Here is a 19,524-nt window from a genome sequence, read left to right as displayed (position 1 = left end):
TGAAGTGTGTTCCCATGTTCTCTGGAGTGCCCCTGCATGCGGACAGGACATTCCTGGCACAACATGGAAGTTTCATCATGAGTGAAAATTGGCCCCTGGCATGACTCATTACATCTGTGTCGTGTCAAGAATGCTGCAGGGCACTCCAGAGTGGGGCCCTCCAGAGTGTATGTACGCTTTGTGCATGTATGCGGTAGGCCCCGCCCTCGCACACAACTCCCCCCATGATCCTCTATTGCCCAGTTTGCCTCCCTAGGGATCCAGTAACCCTACTCTGCCTCCCGGGGCAGCCATTTTGTTGTTGCATCCACCACCCTGTGTCATAATTCTAGATGTGCCTGCAGGCTCAAAAAGGTTGGGGACCCCTAACCTACAGCTTGCGTTTATGAAATCTGATACAAATATCAACATTTAATATTATAAGAGCCCTGCACAAACATACCGAAATATGCACCTAGTCTATGATCCTGTGGTAAATTGCCCTGGGAGAGGCATTTGGAATAATGACACAGGTTGGAAAGAGCTAAATCCCCTCTCCTTCTACAGCGCAGTCCTGATCTGAATGATCATACTCTACTACAGCGATTATTTACCTTAAAGAAATACATTGAAAATCTGATGATGGATCTTTGTGTCTCATCTAGTTTGGTCCCTTAGCAGATTGCCTATGAACTTTCTGAACAGAATACGGGGTTGCCAACTCCAGGTCAGGAAATTCCTAGAGATTTTGGGGGTGGACCATTGGGAAGGTGGGTTTGGGGAAGGGAGGGGCCTCAGGAGGGAACAATGCCATAAAGCCAACCTGCCAAAGCTACCATTTACTCCCACTAAACTGATCTCTTTCACCTGGAGATCAGTTGTAGTTCTGGAAGATCTCCAGGCCTCACCTGAAGGTTGGCAACCTTAATGGGACATTGTTGGGAAACTGAGCTTCTCTCAGCTCAGCTGTTGTCAAGAAATTTTCCTCAAGGTACAAGTGTAACAGAGAAAAAATGGATGAGAAGAGAAAATAGAACTTTTAAAAAGCCCTCTGGGATGAGGAGCTAGCTGCATAGCTAAAACAGGGTTTGAAATTAATTATTGCTCATTGTCTTTTTCCTAACGCCAGCATTAGGGATTTTTTATAAAATTTCTATCTGTTTGCAATCTCAGCTGTGTACTGTACTTTTCTAAGGAATCTTGGGAAATCAAGCCATCTGCTGGTAAATACAGGCATTACATCAGAGTGTATATGTAAAACTGTTTTGAGCTGTGACTGTCCCAAATTAGGGAATTGGCACTTTTGGGCGGGGAAATTTTTTCATCTTGTTTTTAAGATGTTATATGACATTGCAGGGGTTTTTTTTTGGTACCATCCTTTTAAGTGGTTCTTAGCACTTGGAGCCAGAAGTATATTGCTTCTCACACTGATATAAAATGTGAGATTGGTAAAGTGATAGGGCTGTTTGTTTTTTAAGCTTTGCTTCTGAGAATGACAGCATTTCCAACATTTCACAGACAGAAATACACAGTTAATACCCCAGTCTTCATACTCCCCCCAATCAATGCACGAACATATGCTATCATGAGAAAGGGTCAGTTTCCCCTTATAGTTGGTATTCATTCATTCATTCATTCATTCATTCATTCATTCATTCCCCATTTTATCTCCTCAGAATCTCAAGGCAAACAGGGCAAGGACATAAAAACATCATAAACATCCAGAAACCTGATAAAACAATTAAATAAGAAAGTGAAAGTGTCCTTAAGTCCATACCTGCTCCAATGGAATGGAGTCTTTCTTACAAACAGATGTATGCATGTACAGATAGGAATTATGAGTTTTCACAGTAACATGCAAATAGGGCTAAAGTTAAAAACCAATACACACTATTAAAAATACAGCCAAATCAGATTATCCGCGACCAAATGTCCCCTGGAATAAACAGATGTACAGGCCTTTCTGAACATGGCGAGTGAAGGCACCACAACCACTCTGGTAGGCCATTCCATATACTGATGAGAGGTTGCCACCCATAAGCCCAGCACAGGATCTACCCTCAGACTGGCATCTAAATCAGACCAGATGAGAGAGACTATTGTCAAAGAAATGAGCAAAATCATTTCTATTTATTTCAAATTTGTGTTCCGCCCTCCCTGCGAGCGGGCTCAGGGTGGATAACAACATATTAAAATACAATTAAAATACAATTAAAAATTCATTTTCATAAAAAACAACACATTTAAAACAGGATGGTGGAAAATCATACAGCTAATATCCAGGTTGGAGTCAAGAGAGTTAGGCCCAAGTGACTTTTGGCTCCAAACCACCCTAAATAATTTTGCTGTGTGAGATTTAGCTGAAGCCAAGGCAGCGGAAAAGAAAGCCTTCTTTGTGGCCATTGCTGCCACCTGATAAGCCTTAAAATGGGCTCTCCGATGTGTTCTCAGTTGGCATGAGTTTGCTGCCAACCACACACTCACCATCTCCATCTCCTCCGCCTCTTCATAGACGCCAGTTCCCTCATACACCAAGGGACAAGCCAGCACTCCATCTTGATACAAGAGCCTCTACAGAGTTGCTGTCCAAAGTTCCCCAGGGCTGACTGGAAACCAACTGAATCCATCAGTTTGCAGGACCATCCTAACTGGTCTCCTGACCGTGGTTTAATTTAACCATGTTTAACTGTGTTAAACTGACTTGAGTTTTAATTTAACTCTAAAATGGCCTCTCCCAAGCTCATATAAAATAAAAGCAAAGAAAGTATCTACTCTTTTGTTTTAAAAATATTATTGATAAACATAATAGCTTACTATCTTTGATCTGCTGCCATCTTCCCCCCTTCTGCATTACTGATATGCACGCTCACATTGATTAAACACTGCAAAAAAGAAAAAAAACAGCCTTGCTGTGATCTTACATCTAACTGTATAAAGATTCTTCTAACGCACTATTGATGTTCCTGCCAAAATACCTCACAAAAAGAATCTTGATGTAAATGGATGTATAGTTAAGATTAGTTTTTGCAGCATTATATCCATGGGCATATACTCATCAAAAACATGATTTGGAAGGACAGACATGCATACAAATGAAAGGAAGTGAAAGCTATGGGGAAAATTCATGCACAGAACTTTATACAAAACATATCACATAAGGTCTGATTTTGTATAGATATACTTTTGTGCATGTATGTGTGTGTTTAAATATATATTTTTTTCTTTCATACCACACACACACACACACACACAAATTGCATGGTTAAAGACAGAGAGATAATATGTAGGTATGTGTGAAGAAAAATGGTAAAGAGCTGGGTCAAAGGGCCCTAATATGTGGGAAGTATAGGGAAAAATTCTATGTCCAGTGGTGTTTACTTCCAGTTAAGTCTGCACCATAAACACAAGGTAGGCAGGACAAGACACACTTTGCACGTAGCTCAGAGCAGCTTTTATTCTAAGTTTTCTTCTCTGCTGCTGCCCAAACAGCAGCCACATTGCCTGCTCCTTGCCCCTGACCTTTTACAATGAAAAGAAAATGAGAACATTAGAAGGAAGAAGGAAGCAGCAAGGAGAGGAATATGAATAAAAGAAGGGTGAGAGAGGTTGTAAAAACTAGAAAGAAGCAGAGGGAACTAGAAAAATTGAGGTGTCTTGAAAAGAATGGGGTAGTAAGGGGACACCCGCCCTAATTATTGATTATATTATTTATTTTCCCTAACCTGTTTGAAGACGTAGACTTCCTTGCCTCACAAAAAGCCTAACTGAGGGGTTGACAACCCCCTCCCACCCCCACCCCCCAATTCTGGTGACTAGGATTTTGCCCTCTGTGACAAACTGTGTAAAGTTTTGTTTCTGTGTCCTGTTATGATGGTGAATGGAAGCTCTTCACAAAATGGTAGCTCAAACACCGCTCAATTGTTGCTTGAAACGAGTAGCTCACAAATTATTGACAACGTTGACTGGAATTAGGTCCAGGGCACATATTTAATAATATCAGTATCTATCTGACCTATTCAATCAGCAAAGCCTTGTACTCTGTTGGGCCTGGCTGAGGGCTGGGAGTCCTGCTAAAGCCTGGGTTAAACTGAACCTTCCAGACATCCAGTCAAAGAACAGGAGTCTTCTTCAGGGGTTGGTTCTCACAGACAGATGAAGGGCAAAACTGATACGTCCAGAAACAAAGTCCCAAAGGATCCTGGGAACTGTAGTATTGTGCAACAGAGGCCAGGTCCAGGCTGCAGCTCATTGTTACAATTGAGATAGAATAGTTGGAAGCTGAGGAGCTGCACAAAGTACTGCAAGGTGAATTGAGGGCCTGGAGTGTGACTTGCTAAACAGTCTTCTGTAGGGTTACCAGCCTCCAGGTAGTGGCTGGAGATCTCCCGGAATTACAACTGGTCTCTAGGCCACAGAGATCAGTTCACCTGGAGAAAATGGCTACTTTTGTGGTGGACTCTATGGAATTATGCCATGCCAAGGTCCTTTCCCTCCCCAAACCCCACTTTCTCCAGGTTTCACCCCCCAGATTTCCAAGAATTTCCCAAATTGAAGCTGGCAACCCTAGTCTTCTGGGACGGAGGGAACTATCAGTACAATCCTATGCAGACTTGCTCCACTCAAAGACTCTTGGTTTTAATACATTTAGACTGGAGTTGTTCTGCATAGGTTTGCAGTGTAACTGGGCTGCCAGGGTTGATTTCATAGGAAGAAATCGCTTCAAGAGATGAGAACAGTAGCTGCAGGAGACAAAACTTTTGGCTTGCTGAATTTGATGTGTGTGAGGTCACAGGGCCACCATCATGCCATTTTCTGTGTTGGTTTTGTCCAGCGATGTAATGGTTTGTATATCTACATATATTGGTGTGTATGGAAGCCTTGTTCCAGGAAGCCTTCCTCCAACGGCAATGACTATTTCTGCATCAGAGGAGTATTTGTGATGCTGGAAAAAAATGTCTTAGGCATGGCATATAACAAGACACACACAGCTGCCTCTTAGAATAAACCATGGTTGTTGGGGGCAGGGGAACACACAAGACAGGACTTGACATGCAGTGTAGCAGTTAGCATCACACTAAGACCTGGAAGACCAGATTCCCACTCTGCCATGGAAGCACAATGGGCAACCATGGGCCAATCATAAACTCTCTGCCTAACCTACTTTTCATGGAGATAGATGAAGATGGGTAGTCGTGTTGGTCTGTCTGAAGCAGTAGAAAAGAGCTGTATCTGTATCTGAAGAAGTGCGCTGTGACTCACAAAAGCTCATACTCTACCACAAATTTTGTTAAGTCTTATAGGTGCTACTGGACTCTTGCTCTTTTCTACTGCTACATTATGTGGTTGTTGCAAAGATAAAATGGAGGAGAATGACATAAGCTGCATTGGGGAGAAAGGCATGGTATAAATATACGGATAATTCAATGAGCCTTGATACATATAGGTGTAAACACGCATATACACAAGCCTCCCTCTACATTACGATTTTAAGCACCTTAAAAACCAACTAGATTTCCAGGGGACTCGAAAGTTCATCCCCTGGAAATCTAGTTGGTGCAACTGAACCCGAATTTAGCTCTTCTGCTTCAGACCTGAAACTAGGATTGCCAGCCTCCAGGTGGTGACTGGAGATCTCCTGGAATTACAACTGATCTCCAGGCCACAGAGATCAGTTCACCTGGAGATTGGGTTGCCAGCCTCCAGGTAAGTGGTTGGAGATCTCCCGGAATTACAACTGGTCTCCAGGCTACAGAGATCAGGTCACCTGGAGAAAATGGCTGTTGGGGGGGGGGGTGGACTCTATGGACTTATGCCATGCCAAGGTCCTTTCCCTCCCCAAATCCCACTTTCTCCAGGTTTCACCCCCCAGATCACCAGGAATTTCCCAACTTGGAGCTGGCAACCCTACCTGGAGAAAAGGGCTGCTTTGGAGGATGGACTCTATGGCATTATACCATGCTGAAGTCCGTTTCCTCCCCAAACCCTGCCTTCTCCAGGCTTCACTCCTAAAAGCTCCAGGTATTTTCCAACCTGGAGCTGGCAACCCCTTAGAAAACATGTCACCTCACGAAAGGGAATGAACAACGTGAGCCGCTTTGGGAAGAGAGCCAGGTTCTATTTAAATGAAGAAAATAAAATTTGGGCAAGGGGGGGGGAGTATGAAGAAAGGAAAATAAACAAAAACAAAGTAAACACAGGAGGATCCTCCATTTCGCAACAACAACAAATATTGATCCATTATTTATTTATTTATTCCCTCCTCGAGAAGGGGGCGGGGAAGCGCTGCGCCCCTAAACCGCGAGGGAGAAAGTTCAGCCGCCGAGGCCGCGGTCAACGGCCGGGCCTGCCTCGCCCCTCCGCCCGGCCTGAGGCACGGCGGCCTCCCCGCGGCCCTCCTTCCTTCCCTCCCTCCCAGGGTGCCTCGCGGCGGGCGGCCCCGGCTCAGCCCCTGCGGCCTGCTTTCCCGGCATGCCGCGCGGCCTTGCCTGAGCCTGACCAGCAGCAGAAGAGGCGCAGGCGGGGTTGCCGCTGTCGTCGCCTTGCCCGCCTGGCTCCCCCGCCCTTCCCGTGTGAGACAGCAAGAGCAGCCGCGGCCGCCGCGCCTGAGGAGGCGGAAAAGGAGCCGCCGCCACCACCGCCAGCCCAGAGGGGAGTGCCGCCGCCGCCGCCCGGCCGACTGCCCCACCGGCCTCGCTTCTCCTCCTCCTCATTGTCTTCCCGCCTCCCGTTCCCTCTTCTCCCTTCCGCCCCCCGACCCGCGCCGCGTCCCCGGCCGGCCATGCCGTCTCGGGCAAGGTAATGAGCCGCAGAGCCCCGGGGTCTCGGCTGAGCGGCACCGCCACCTCCTCCTCCTCGTCCTCCGGCGCCAGGCAGCACTATCACCCGCGGAGCTGGAATGACTGGCAACCCAGGTGGGTGGGCGGCGGCGAGGCGGGGGTTGTGTTTTCCCTCGCCCGGGCGCTGCGGCCTAAGCGGGGTCGGGCGGCCTGGAAAGAGGGCTTGAGGGGGGGGGCTAGGAAGGGGGCTGCTCCCAGTCATAAGGACGGGGCGGTTATGCCCCTTCTCGCCCCATTTCCTCATTGGGGCCTAGTGCAAGAGAAGCGTGGCTTGGGGGCGCAGGGGGCGTTTGGGGGGTGGGGGGGAAAGGAGGCAACTCCCACTTTGTGTTCTCCGTTCACTTTTACTACCCTAGGATGAGGCCCTTCCGAGTGTGTGTGTGTGTGTATACTTGTCGTGCTGCGGCCTAGCAGGGAAAGGAAGAGGTGGTGTCAAAACCATCCCTCCTCCTCCTTCCTAACCACCCTCCCTCCGCACGCTTCTTCGCTGATTTTGGAGGACTGATTTTATTTTTTTTAAAACAGATGAGGTTGTGTCAAAGTAGGAATCGGGGGATGAGCGGAGGATTTTATCTCCCTCCCCCCCATTGTCCTTGCCTTGCCATTCCCATTGCTGAGAGTGGGTGGTTAAGGGTACATGTGTGCGTGCGCAAGTCATCTTTACTTATCTCAAGATATGGGTCAATAAAATGCCCAGCCTGTGTGCATGGAGCTGATTTTGGGAGGATTTATGCTCCTTGTTGGATGGGGGTGGGGGAAGAGAGGATCATGTTGGAGGTGAGAGTAAATTGGGGGGGGGGTGGATATGAAACAGGAGCCCTGTGGAGTCTTAAAGATGAACAAGATCTTATTCTGGTATTGGCTTTCATGGGCTAGAACCCACAGTGTTTATTTATAATATATTTGTAGTTTCTACCCAACTGGAAGCTAAAACAGCTTACATTGTAGTGTCTCCCCCTGCCCACATTTTATTCTCACAACAGCAATTGTCCGAGACAGGTTAGGCTGTGAGAATTTAACTGACCCAAGGTCACCCAATGAACTTCCACGGCAGAGTGGATATTCAAACCTGGGTAACCCAGATCCTAGATTGACCATCTAACCAGTAAACCACACTGGCTGTCACATGCTTCTTCAGACAATCAAAACTTTACTCCAGCATCAATGCTTGTAGACTGTAGCCCATGTTTGTAGTGGAATCTGGTCACACTTTAGTGATGGTAATCAGTGAAGAAGAGGAGCCACACCAAGGCAAAATGAAGAAAAAAAGGGCAATTGGTGCAAAGGGAAGAATCTTTAATGATTGTACACCCCTACATGTTTCACATACAGATTCATCAAGGGGAATCTACCAATTAAAACAAAATATAAAATCATAATTAGTACATTGTCTCAAAAGTTAATAAAACATATGAATAAAACAGGACAATTTCATGTACAGAGTGCAAGTCATAGTATTTAGATAATTGAACTAATATTAGCATACACTACATATTTCATATCACAAACATTTTCATTTAAATTGTTTATGAATAAACATCACTTGCCTTCCTTTTAGTGTCTTTCAGGCACTTTAGTGTCTTTCAGACACTAAAAGGGAGGTCAGTAATAATTATTATATTTTGTTTTAATTGGTAAACTTTAAGGACAGACAAAATTTTAGTTCAGCATCAGTCTTTGCCAATTAGAGGTCACTTCTGAATGGATTCCTCATTCTGTACATTTTATATATTTGCTTATGTGTTCATTTTACTCAAGTGCCCAAAGGAGGGGCCCTAGTCTACGACAGCATGTGCTGGAACAAAATCTTGCTCCTTTAGAGAACATGTGAAGAGGATGTATTTATATCTAAAGAATTGGACTCTGAAAGCTTATGCTGGATGGAGGGTTGTTATTCTTGAAGGGTGCCCTAAGGCTCTTGCTTTTTTCTCCTGCAACATATGAACATGACAACCCTTTTGGAGTTAGGGAGAGCTGATACAGAGGGAGAGAGAAAAGTGTGCCATCAACTGTAAGTTTCAGGTGGGTAGCCTGTTGGTCTGCAGTAGAACAGCAAGATTCAAGACCAGTAGCACCTTAAAGACCAACAAAGTTTTCAACTTTTGAGAGTCAAACTCCAAAGTATCTGATAAAGAGAGCTTTAAAAACCCTGAAAACTTTGTTGATCTTTAAGGTGCTACTGGACTGTATTCTTGCTGATCAATTTGTAAGGGATTGATGGATGAATCAAGGAACCTTATAGCATTCACATACTTGAACCTTTTCTCTGGCAGGGTTAGTTCTTAAGATCAAAGATTTCTGTTTGGCATTTTGAATTAATTTCATGCTATTGTCAGCTTGCTGGGACAGTCTCACAGGACTTTTGAATAGCAACTTTGTTGTCCAGCTGCTAACTTGTTAACACTTTTCTAGATGGGAGGAAGTCTAGGTTGGTGTTGAGAATTTGGGGATGGCCATGTGGCTTGCAAAGCGGTTTGTAGTCTTGGCGTTTTTACTTGGCAGTTAATTGAAAAATAAGAGATTGAAACAAAATATGACCCTTTTTGGAATTAAGATGCTGTTGTGTTTTGTACTGAATATTTGTATTTCAAGGTTGTTATACAATGTAAATATAATATGAAATATAAATGTTATGAAATATAAATGTAGCTTGTGGGATTTATTGATTTTCTTGTTATTTTTTAAAAAAATTTTGAACTTGGTTTAATACCTATTCTGAATCCTTAAATAGTCTGTGCAGACTTTTTAAAAACTCAAAACACAGTTAACATGGCATAGAACTGCATATTGGTCCTCTTAAGTATGCAGCAATGTTAAGGAAACTAACATCCATGTGTCTTAAATTTCATGCATAATGATGATTACTTGGATTCCCTGCCCCAAATTAATGCTCATATATGAAATAAAGCCTCCCAGTTGCTCATCAATATTTATATTCAGGAAAAGTGCCAAGAATATCTCTTAAGTAGCAAATAAAATGATCTTGATTGGGATCAAGGTAATTATTTTTAAATGTCTCAAGGGGTTGGAATGCACACATTGTTATCTTGGATTTCTTTTCTTTGAAGAGTGGACCCTCCCATGTTACATGCTTTTGGATGTCTCCTCCCTCGCAAACATTGGTTTGCCATGTGGTATAGAGTGGAAGAGTGTGGGTGTGTTTCTGGCCCAGAATTGGAAGCCTAAAATACCATTGACTGGGTGGAATGTAGTTAGATGTTTCTCTGGGCCTCTATTTCTCTACACTCTACTCTTTTACCATTAATCATTATTTATCATTAACAGTGTTTTAAATATGTGAACTAAAACCTTGTTTGGGGAAGTGAGCTACATCGCAGTCTTTTGGAAGGAGTGTGCTATGCATCTAAATGAAACTGCTGTGGTTTTAGAGACATGCAAGACTTACATGTTCTGTTATTGATTCCGTTAAAACGTCACAATTAATAGAATTTATAAGAAAAAGCTCAAAACTGTAAGTTGTCTTCTACATTAATATGTAAATTGTTTAGAACTAACTTGATTTCAGAGTTAAGGATTCTGCCTTCTGAAAGCAAATGCAGTTTTGCCAGGCTGTGTCTTTTGTTCATGAAGCCAGTTACACCTTGGGGTATGCATGTGATGCCCACCTTAAGAGTAAAATTTGTAAGCATAAAACAGTTCAAAATTGTGGAAACCCTTTACTATATGCAGTGTAAGGATCTATGGGAGACCTGAATTTGCTGTTAGAGCGAGCTCACTAACTGCCAAGCTACAACAGAAAGGTGTGTTAGGTTGTATCCTTTTTGAACATGTTATGGAGAGGCTGGAAAATGTTGTCTCGGTTGTTTTATAATTGGCTTAACAGGCAATTAATGAAGCTGTATTGACATCATGAAAGCATGATGAGAGAAAATCTCATCACGAGATGAGAAAATCACAAATGTGTATGTCAACAATTTTGAGTGGATCAGTAGTTCAGAATCAACGTTATCACTTCAACTATGTAAAATAATACACCATCAAATTAGCTGTGGTGTGTAAATACTGGCCTTACTTGGTAATGGATGCCATACATACTGTACCTATTATATTAACTTGAAAAGAAAATTATCCCTGAATGTGACAACCCCCTTAACAATGTTATTCACATGGAAAATTGTTATTGGACATAACTAACTTTTATTTAAATGTAAGATGTACCGCTCCTTTTTTTGATGTTAAAACTGGGGGGTGGGTGGGTGGGGCTTGCCATTTGAGTAAGTTCTGTAACCCATAGCTCTGCTTATCCAAAATCCTGTAAGGTTATGCATGTGTGAAATGAAGAGAGGATACGTAATGGCATGTCGCATCTGAAACAGCTTGTCTCTGTACATCAGATGTGAAGTTTATGTCAAAAAGGCTGCGTTGTAGTGCATTTGTAAATAAGCCTGCAATGGCCTGCACTTAATGATGAAATGCTTATGATAAATTCCAACTTTTCTGGATGGTAATTAGAATTGCCACCTCTTTGCTCATCCTCTTTGTGTAACATCACATAAAGCTTTTTTTCCAGTAGGGAATGGAGGTGTGTGTGCATGCTTGTGCACATGTTGGGATACTGTCAGAGGCTTGGGAGCAGAGCTAGTAAGAAAAAATAAAAAGAGGACAACCTTGCCCCAGTATGCCTGGTTTGGGAGTTAGGCAAACTCCATTTTTTTCTTCTGACCATGTATTCCTCCTGATTCTAATCACTTATGTGGGCCTCCTTCCTACATATTTATTCTCTTGAGCCCTTAAAACTAGCTCTGCACTTTTGGGAATCCCTTGGGACCTACCTCTTTCATTCACGGTGTTCAAGTGCCTTCCATCTAGCAAATTAGATTGTGTACCTGTTGACTCTTCATACAGCTCCACCCCCCCCAGCCATTTTTTTAAAGTTTATTTCATAATCAGGGTTGTGAGAAAGTGCTTTGCTTGCTGACTATAGCATTTGTTACGTTAATGCCTCATTCCTGGTACACTTCGAACCAGTGGCTTTTGCTGGAGAAACTTAAAAGTTGCAGTCATACAGCGCTTAACAGATTTCTTGACACATGCTACTGTTTTGGTACAAGAGTAAAATGATCTTCCTATTTCAAAAATTAGTCTCAGAGGCTGCACTCTGTTAGTGGCTGCCTTTTCGTATCATTGTGGTGTCCCCTGAGACCAAAAGCAGGCTTGAAGTCTCAGCTTTTCAGTTTTGCGCTTAATTTTGGAGCATTTCCCCACCATTCCCAATTTGTCATTTTAAGAATCCTTATGGCTATACATTCTCCTGCTTCAAAAAGCAGCCTTTTCAGAATTCAGAGTCTGATGCTAGGGTATGCTCAAAAACTTCATATTGGAGCTTCATAATAAAAACTTAAATGGAATGAAAAGCTTGGTGGTTTCTGAACCTGGGAGATGGGGGAATTTTGAAGGTGCAGTTCTAGGTGAACTCCCTTTATCAAGGAGTGAAGTTTAGTTCTTAATCCACTTTTTATCAACTTTTAAGAGTAAGGGCACTGTATGAAATAAATGACTTAATATAATATTTTGAGGTCATTAACCACATTTGTATTGATTTTATTTAACATGTCTGTATGAAAATGCTTGTTTAAAATGTATTTACAGTCCTTTACTGTGTTTTGAAGCATCTGGTCAGGAAAAGTTTAAAAGAGCATGAACAGCATACTATATAGGCAAACAAACCTACGGAAAGTATTTTAATAAAAGATCAAAGTCCTCTGTAGCTTTTAATCTATAGAACTACTGTGAAGAATTGATCAGATGATATTTAACCTCTTGGGAGCCAATGTGGTGTAGTGGTTAGTGTTGGACTAGGGTCTGGGAGACCCAGTCTGCCGTGGAATCTTAATGGGTAACCTCGTTCCACTCATACACTCTGAGAAGATTTAGTTTATTGAAGCTTTACAGCCTATAGGCCATACACTAAAACAAAATTAAAAAATTAAAAACAACCACAAAACAAAAGTTTGCCACATCCACAATGCAGCTTTTGCAAAGACTACTCAGCAGTAGTCTTATTCTTAAAGAATCGGGAATTGAGTACTTCAGTAGCTATTTTTAAAGAAATCTTTCTTTGGATAGTTCATGCTTTGGACAGTGGAAAAAGGTATGAGACAGTGAGTCAACTACAGTCAAAGGGCAGTCATGGAAGCGCTGGACTGAAGATACCTTGCAGCATGCAGTCATGTATGATCACCTCAGTTTTGGAACTACCAGCATACTGAGATAATGAGGCGGGTCAAACTGGGTAGAATACTTAATTCCCGCATAAAGTGGGGAACATTTTCGTACACAGCTTCTCTATAAGTAATGCTTGTCTTTTTTCAGTTAATTCTTAAGTTCCATGAACCTAGTTGGTTTATTTCTATGTCCACAGATCTATTCCAGCTTGACCAACAGCGCTCGTGGAGGATCTTCAGAATTTTGCAGTCTGTATTTAGAGTTGACTATGGCTTTCCAGATCAGTGTTGCGATTTTTGGAGGGCCCAGTTCAAGTTGTACAACTGCGGAGGCTATACATGTCAGTAGAGCAAGTATTTTGCAAAAGAAGGTTAATTGGAGCTTAGCCTGATCCTTCAGGTTGTTGTAAAGATAAAATGGAGAAGGGGAGTTTGTTGTAAGCCACTTTGGGTTCCCATTGGGGGAGGAAAGTGGGGTACAAATGAAGTAAATCTTTCTAGCAGAAGAAATGCTGCAGGATAGTGTTGCAAGTACAGGAAGGAAGGAATTGCTGACTTTATATAGTTAGTGGAAACACTTTGGCAACAGGGAAGGGTATATGAAATACACATGTTTTGGTTACTAGTTCTCAGTGTATCTTCTTACCCTTCTTCAGTATTTGCATCGGGCAATACAAGTCTGGAGCTGGTAGCCACCTCATTGTTGGTCACTAAAATAGAAATAGGAAAACTCTGGCAGGGACTTAACTCCTCAGTAGTTTATGACTGATTAGCAAAAGCTTGTGAGGTGATTAAATTTATGAAATTTGCAAAAATAATAAGGATTATGGAAGGGTCAAAAAATGATACTTTTAACTCAAAAACAGGACATGCTTATTAGCTTCTGGAATAGCTGCTTTGCAAACAATATATTGTGATGAGCTGAGTAGTATTTCTGCATGTTTGTTCACTTGGAAAATGATCCTCTTATGGTGTATGGTGTATGAGTTGCGCTTTCATGTTTCAAATTATAAAAAGATGACAATTTTTAAAATTGGGCTTCAGGGTAAAACCCCAAAAGTGTTATAATCGTGCGTTTGCACACAGCTTTCACATGTATTTGCACAATGTTGTTGATAAACTGTAGTTAGAGATGGGCATGAACCAACCCCCCCCCCGGACCATGTGGTTTGTAGCATTCCACGGAACCTTGAACCACAAACTTCTGACCTTTTTCCAGTTCGTGGTTCGTTGTTCCGTGGCATTTCAACTGCCCTGCGCCTGCTGCTGAAGCCGGTGCGGGGTGTTTGAATCAGACAGCCCCTTTCTTCTGCTGCCTGGGCTGCCTGCCTTTCACAGACCCTGCGCCTGTTTCAGCTGATGGGCTGAACCCAACGTGGGGTCTGTGAAACTGACAGCCTCTTTCTCCTGCTTCCAGGGCTGTCAGTTTCACAGACCCCATGCTGGAACCCATGCTGGGTCTGTGAAACTGACAGCCCGTTTCTGCTGCTGCCTGAGCTGTCCATTTAACAGACCCTGCGCTGTGAGTCTGTAAAACAGACAGCCTGGGCAGCAGGAGAAACGGGCTGGCTGTTTCACAGACCCTGTGCTGGAACCGGCGTGGGGCTGTGAAATTACAGCTGCTTTATCCTGCTGCCTGGGCTGTCAGTTTTACAGACTCGGCACTGGTCCAGTGCGGGGGTCTGTGAAACTGACAAACTGACAGCCTGGGCAGCAGGAGAAAGAGGCTGTCAGTTTCACAGACCCCGGAACCCAGCGCAGGTCTGTGAAACTGACAGCCCCTTTTTCTCCTGCGCAGGTTCTGTCAGTTTCACAGACCCCGTGCTGGGTTCAGCCCATGGGCTGAAACTGGCACGGGGTCCATGAAACTCGGAACCCGGCTATGGAACAGCTGGAAAAATTCGTTTGTTCTGTAAACACGCGTTCCCATACGGAATTTTGTTCTGTGGTTCGTTTTGTGCCCATCTCTAACTGTAGTACTGTAGAGGGCAATATTTTTCTTGAACAATTTTTACAACATTTTTATGAACATAAACATCTTGTTAAAAGTCTTCTAAATAGAATACCTGTCCAGTATCTGACCCCCCCCCCCCCGATCAAAATATTCACTCTAGTTGGGAAAGGAAAGTAAGCTGTTAATCTGGAGACTTGATCTGGTTGTGGCACCTCAGGGCACCCTCCCTTTGTCAGTTGTGTAGATATTTCCCCAGCATTCAAACTGGTCACGTTTCTGTCTTTTCATCTTTTTTTAAAAATGAAACTTCACACACTTCACTTTTACTGTACTAATTCTGTTCCTACAGCTTTTAAACTGACAGGATATATGGTACGTTGGGCTGGTGCTGAGCAGCATAGTGCCACACTAGCACTATGTGCTGCAATTTGAAAAATGAAAAGAGGTTTTTAATTAATTTACGATGGTCTTTTAATATTTAGAAGTTGAGTTTTGGCGGAGAATTACTTTATTCTATTTTAAAATTAGTATTGGCCACTTTAATAAACCTTACTATGGGCTGCATCTCTTTGGTTTGGGCTTTAGGGATGCAGTTTTTGGTTGAATAACGCACATTTTGAAAGTATCAAAAATGTAGCTGTTAAACCTGTTTGTCAGAGTAAACATTTTAAACAGTATGTAAATTTGTTTATTTATAGTCTGTCTTTCTCAATGAGACTCAAGGCATATTACACAGTATAATTCAATATGATCAACTGCAGGGACATTTAATAAATGGTGAATGAATCCTTCTTGTTTAAGCATTGAAATGTTTAGTGTTTTACCTCCCAGATAGGCTCTTTAATTCCTTTGAAATAACTTTTAGACTTGTTGTGGTTCCTCACTTGAGTCTTTGAGTTCCATTTTTTTGGGATTTGGAATGAAAATGAATATGACTAAGCAAAATGTCAATGTTACATTAACCTTACCTACTCTTAGAGTGCAATCCTAAGCAGAGTTAGTCCAGTCCAAGCCCAGTGAAATCAGTTGGCTTAGACTGGAGTAACTCTGTTTAGGATTGCACTCTTAATGTAGGCAAAAACTATTCCTACTTGTTTAAAGCGGCCCTTTGAAATCCTTGGCCTTAGCACACTTTGGGTCTGGATATGATCTAGCTTTTAGGAATTTAAAGTCTAAGAACATATAAATCCACAGGCCAGTTTATGTTGCTGTTAATACCATTATTTTAACATGCAAGGGTGATGGTGGGAAGAACTTAGATTTCCTCCCTGGAGAGCAGCCTTCTCTGCTGGCCTTGGAGCTCCTATTAGTTCCTCAGCCATGGATGTCCTTCATAGACCTCTGATATGGGTGGCAGGTGGCCAGGAAGTGCCATGGCACCACGGTTGTTGGGTTATCCGCCATCTTCAGCCCACATCAGGTCTATTTAAAAACCCTGCACGGCTGAGGAACAAGGCCTCAGTAGGAGCCGTGGAGCCAGTGGAGAAGGTTGCTACAGCTGTCTCAGCAAAAGAGCTCACCACAAAAGCCGGGAGGGCTTCTGGGATGCTTCAGCATGGGAAAATAACCTCCCTCCCCTCACCCAGGGTAAATAGTATGGCAATGAAACAGTGCTATAGGAAACAGTGTTGTATGAGGTTTTCTTATAAGTTTGTTAATTTGCTGCATTTATACCCAGCCTTTCTCCCCCCTGAGGACCTGAAGTAGCTTATATCATTATCCTCTCTTACATTTTGTCCTCACAATGACCATGTGAGGTGGAGAGTGTGTGACTAGACCAAGGTCACACAGCAGGCTTCCATGATAGAGTGGGGATTTGAACCTGTCTCTCCTCACATTCGCTCGCTCACTCGCTCGCTCGCTCACAACTGTCGCCAGGTCTGCCTTTTTTGATCTTCGACTGGCCAGGCAACTTGTATCTCTTATCCCGGGAACACCAATCCGAGCGCATATCCATCTTGTGCTGTGTCAGCTGCACTGGTTTCCAGTGGAGTTCCGAATCTGGTTCAAGGTGTTAACCTTGGTGTTTAAAGCCCTTCATGGACTGGGACCGGCATACCTGTGGGGCCACCTCTCCCATTATGTGCCCTGCAGGGCGTTGCACTCTGCAGACTAGCAACTCCTGGTGGTGCCCGGTCAGAAGGACATCTGTCTGGCCTTGACTAGGGCCAGGACTTTTTCTGCCCTGGCTCTGGCCTGGTGGAACGTTCTCCTGCTGGAGATCTGGCCCCTGCGGGACCTGTTACAGTTCTGCAGGGCCTGTAAAACAGAGATGTTCCACTGGGCCTTTGGCTGAGGATCAGCAGTTGTCCTCTCCCCTTCCACCTAAGATCACCACTTTTTCTGTGACTGCCCTCAGCCTTGAGTTATGCCCATTTGTTATGGCCCATATGCGGATTCCCGATTGTCTATCTAAGTAGCCTATATATAAGGCACCTGGACTATTTTAATGACTGTTTTAAGATTACTACTGATTTTATAGTTTTTATTAGTAACTTATCGTATGGATGTTGTGAGCCACCCTGAGCCCATTCGTGGGGAGGGTGGGGTATAAATCAAATCAAATCAATAAATAAAATGTATGAGGCTCTTTGAAACAATAAGACTGTACGTTTTTAGAAGCTTGCTACTCTGAGGCTGCTTTGGTTAATTCCCTCATATATTGGGCCAGTGGAGAGATTACATAGATCGATAATGCCTCTATAAACATCTAAGCACTGAATCTCAATTTGGGATATACCCCAGAAATTTTGTTTAAGTGATATTTGTATGGGATTATTTAATTTTTAAATGTGACATGCCCATGATTATGCTACTTCATAGGGTATTTGGGGGGATTTGTTGTTGTTTTTGTCCACCTACTACACACCAGTGTTCTTAATGGCTGTAATACTTGTAGTGGTTTTGTGTTTTATATAGCGGGCCCATTACTATAGAAATTCCTGGGATTCCAGTGACTCCTGGAAGGGTGTTAATGGTTATATAGAATAGTGTGTTATTGTTTATTTATACTCCATCTTTCTCACTAAGATCCAAGGTGGATTACATACTTCAGGTGAATACAATGTAATCAGTAGCTAGGACATTCACAGCAAAAATGCCTGATCAGCAGTCAGGACATTCAGTGAAAACAAACAATAGGGTATGATAGTGGCAAATATGAAAAACTAGCAGAAAGCCAAACACATAGGTGAAACCTTTCTGAATTTAAAGCTTGATTAACATGAGCTATTACTTACAACACAGCCCTATAATCTGAGTAGGACCCCCCCCCCGAATAATTCAGTCTTGCATAGTTTGTGGAAAGCCAGGAGAGTGGAAACTTTCCTGACCTCCTCAGGTAGGCTATTCCACCAAGTGTGGGCTACTGCAGAGAAAGCGCATGTATGGGCAGTTGGATTTAGCCCAACTGCAGGGTGGTAGCTGCAGAAGGCTCTGTTCACATGAGTGAAGCTGCTGTGGTAGAACATAGGGGAAGAAGCAGTTCTACAGATATGTAGGGCTTTGAATGTCACAGTCATGACCTTGAATGGAGTCCAGTAACTGATGGGTAGCCAATGAAATAACTGCAGAATGGGAGTGATATGCATGCTCTGTCTAGCTCTTGAAAATAAACGAGCTTCAGAGTTTTGCATCAGCTGAAGTCTCCAAGTTGACTTTGAGGGGAGACCTATGTAGAGTGCACTACAGTAGCCTAGTCTTGATGTTATTGTGGCAAGAATCCAGGTGGCCAGATCAGCTGTGTTGAGGTAGGGGGCCATCTTCCAGGCTAGTCTAAGTTGGGAGAAGGCCTTTTTTGCAGCTGCATTTACTTCTCTAGCAGCAGTGCTGGATCCAGGCTTTTCACTGAGACATCCAGGATCAACTGGACCTCATCAGTGGTCAGAAGCACAATGTCCTTCAAGATCTCTGCTTCAAGATCACTTCTGTTTTGCCTGGGTTCAATTTCAGTTTTTTTTTATTTCAACAATTTGACAACAGCTGTCAAGCAACTACTCAGTACCTCTACTTCATCAGCAGGGGATTTAGGTAGCGAGATATAGAGCTGAGTATCGTCCGCATATTGATAGCATCCAATTCCATAGCATTCTAAAGGCTTTACAAAGAAGTTAAATAACATGGGAAATAAGATTCCACCTTGTGGAATCCCACAAGATAATTCCCACACTGAAGGAACCTGTTACTAAAAAAAGTAATAATAAATTTTAATGAACAGTTTCACAAAATATAATTGTATAAGAACTGTAGGTACATAGTCCCATGAAGGTGCTTTATTCTCAGTTGGACCCATAGTCCATCATGGTCAGTATTGTCCACCCAGACTGGTAGCGGCTGTCTGGGGTTCCTGGTGGGAGGTCTTTCACATCACCTCCTATCTAATCTTTTTTAACTGGAGATGCTGGGGATTGAACCTGGGACCTTCTGCATGCCTAGCAAATGTTCTCCCATTGAACCACAACCCCTCCCAGTGATACTGGCACTTGAGAAATGTAAAATTATTAGTACTTAGAGATATGTCCAGGGTGTACCATCAGTATTTCAGTCTTTGTACCACAGTCTTTTGAAGTTC

At 43.1% G+C, this 19,524-nt stretch overlaps 1 protein-coding gene across 1 annotated transcript in view; it reads left to right on the top strand.

Moving 5' to 3' along the window:
- The first annotated feature begins 6,540 nt into the window (after window positions 1-6,540).
- SMG1 (SMG1 nonsense mediated mRNA decay associated PI3K related kinase) overlaps window positions 6,541-19,524 on the top strand; it is an 82,127-nt gene continuing 69,143 nt past the window's right edge. The window contains exon 1 of the mRNA XM_054995517.1: window positions 6,541-6,890. Coding sequence (XP_054851492.1) covers window positions 6,778-6,890 — 113 coding nt within the window. The 5' untranslated portion in view covers window positions 6,541-6,777. The remainder of the gene's footprint in view (window positions 6,891-19,524) is intronic.

This window comes from Eublepharis macularius, chromosome 12 (genome assembly GCF_028583425.1).
Source record: "Eublepharis macularius isolate TG4126 chromosome 12, MPM_Emac_v1.0, whole genome shotgun sequence".
Classification (NCBI taxonomy): Eukaryota; Metazoa; Chordata; class Lepidosauria; order Squamata; family Eublepharidae; genus Eublepharis; species Eublepharis macularius.
Note: the sequence above shows the minus strand (reverse complement) of the source record. Positions and strands in the feature narration are given on the sequence as shown.